Source organism: Pediculus humanus, genomic scaffold (assembly GCF_000006295.1).
Source record: "Pediculus humanus corporis 1103172107909 genomic scaffold, whole genome shotgun sequence".
Lineage (NCBI taxonomy): Eukaryota > Metazoa > Arthropoda > Insecta > Psocodea > Pediculidae > Pediculus > Pediculus humanus.
Window position 1 is genome coordinate 3,552 of NW_002987482.1, and position 1,547 is coordinate 5,098.

At 32.5% G+C, this 1,547-nt stretch overlaps 1 protein-coding gene across 1 annotated transcript in view; it reads left to right on the top strand.

The window, feature by feature from the left end:
- Positions 1-380: 380 nt before the first annotated feature.
- Phum_PHUM397680 (oligopeptide transporter, putative) overlaps positions 381-1,547 on the top strand; it is a gene marked incomplete at both ends in the record, with an annotated part of 2,776 nt that continues 1,609 nt past the window's right edge. The window contains 5 exons of the mRNA XM_002428666.1: positions 381-474; positions 652-877; positions 954-1,225; positions 1,293-1,375; positions 1,450-1,536. Of these exons, the coding sequence (XP_002428711.1) occupies positions 381-474; positions 652-877; positions 954-1,225; positions 1,293-1,375; positions 1,450-1,536 (762 nt within the window). The remainder of the gene's footprint in view (positions 475-651; positions 878-953; positions 1,226-1,292; positions 1,376-1,449; positions 1,537-1,547) is intronic.

The following is a 1,547-nucleotide window of genomic DNA, read 5'->3' on the forward strand; positions in this document are numbered from 1 at the left end:
AATAATGATAATAATAATAATAATAATGATAATGATAATAATAATAATAATAATACGTTTGTGCAAATAGGTAAATGACAAACGATTATTTTAAATAACGTTAATAAGGTTATCGAAAGTAGGTTTTTTCATTTTTCTTTTCGTTTAAAACGTGCCCCCTCCCTTTAGGGGATGTTTACGTATCGAATGAATGAAAATTAAATCCGCCCCTGTTTTTTTTAAAAAAAAAAGTTTAAGAAATAATTTTTACTTAAATGGCGACGACGACGAAATTAAATATCCGGAGGGTTTTTTTTTTTTTACTAAAGTGAAATCGGTGACTTGATTATAATAATAATTATTATTATTATCATTATCATTAGTAGGTTTAAAAATTTTTTATGTTTTTTTTCCAGCGATTACCGTATCCGAAATCGGTATTTTTCATTGTCACAAATGAATTTTGCGAAAGGTTTTCATTTTACGGGATGCGTAGTAAGTAATTTATTATTATTATTATTATTTTGTGTGTTGAGCGATGATGATGATGATAATGCAAAAATGATAAAACAACAACAACAACAACAACAACTTTTCGTCAGGTTCATGACGTCGAATTAATCATTAAATGGGTTTATTAATGTGAGAAAAATTTTTCGTTTAAATTTTTAGCCATCCTCGCACTGTACCTGAGATACAAACTCGATTTCGACGATGCCTTATCTACCGTCATATACCATGTATTCATTATGGTATGTTATTTTTTTCCACTTTTGGGAGCCGTTTTGGCCGACAGTTGGTTGGGAAAATTCAAAACGATTTTATATCTTTCGATCGTATATGCGATCGGTAACGTCATCGTGTCAATATCAGCCATACCGGACACGTTACCCCGCGTGTAAGCATTATCGGAACCTGATATTCGGTTAAAGTAAGTACGTGTATGGACTCACCAATAATCCTTGTCGTTGCAGAGCATTTACCATGATCGGATTGTTACTCATAGCTTTCGGTACGGGTGGTATAAAACCCTGCGTGTCAGCATTCGGTGGCGATCAATTCGTTCTTCCGCAACAAGAGGATCAATTACAAAAATTTTTTTCAATTTTTTATTTCGCCATTAATTCCGGAAGTTTCATATCGACATTTCTAACTCCGATACTAAGAGAAACGTCTTGTTTTGGACAGGATTCTTGTTATTCTCTAGCTTTTGGCGTACCTGCCATTCTCATGGTTGTTGCCATAGGTAATGTCATTTAATTTATTGACATTCTGCGGATCCTTTAACTGAAAAAAATTTATATTTATTTTAGTTATATACATCGGTGGACATAAATTCTACAAAGTTAAAAAACCAGAAGGAAATGTTGTTGTGAAAGTTGGAAAATGCGTTTGGGTGAGTGTTTTTCTAATCCATTCGAAAATGATGTATGGATTTAATAATAATAATGATAATATATTTTCATCAAGCATGCCATCACGAAAAAAGACGATCAGAAGTACACGCACTGGTTGGACAAAGCACAAGATAAATACGAAGTTGGATTTATAGAAGATGTAAAAGCAGC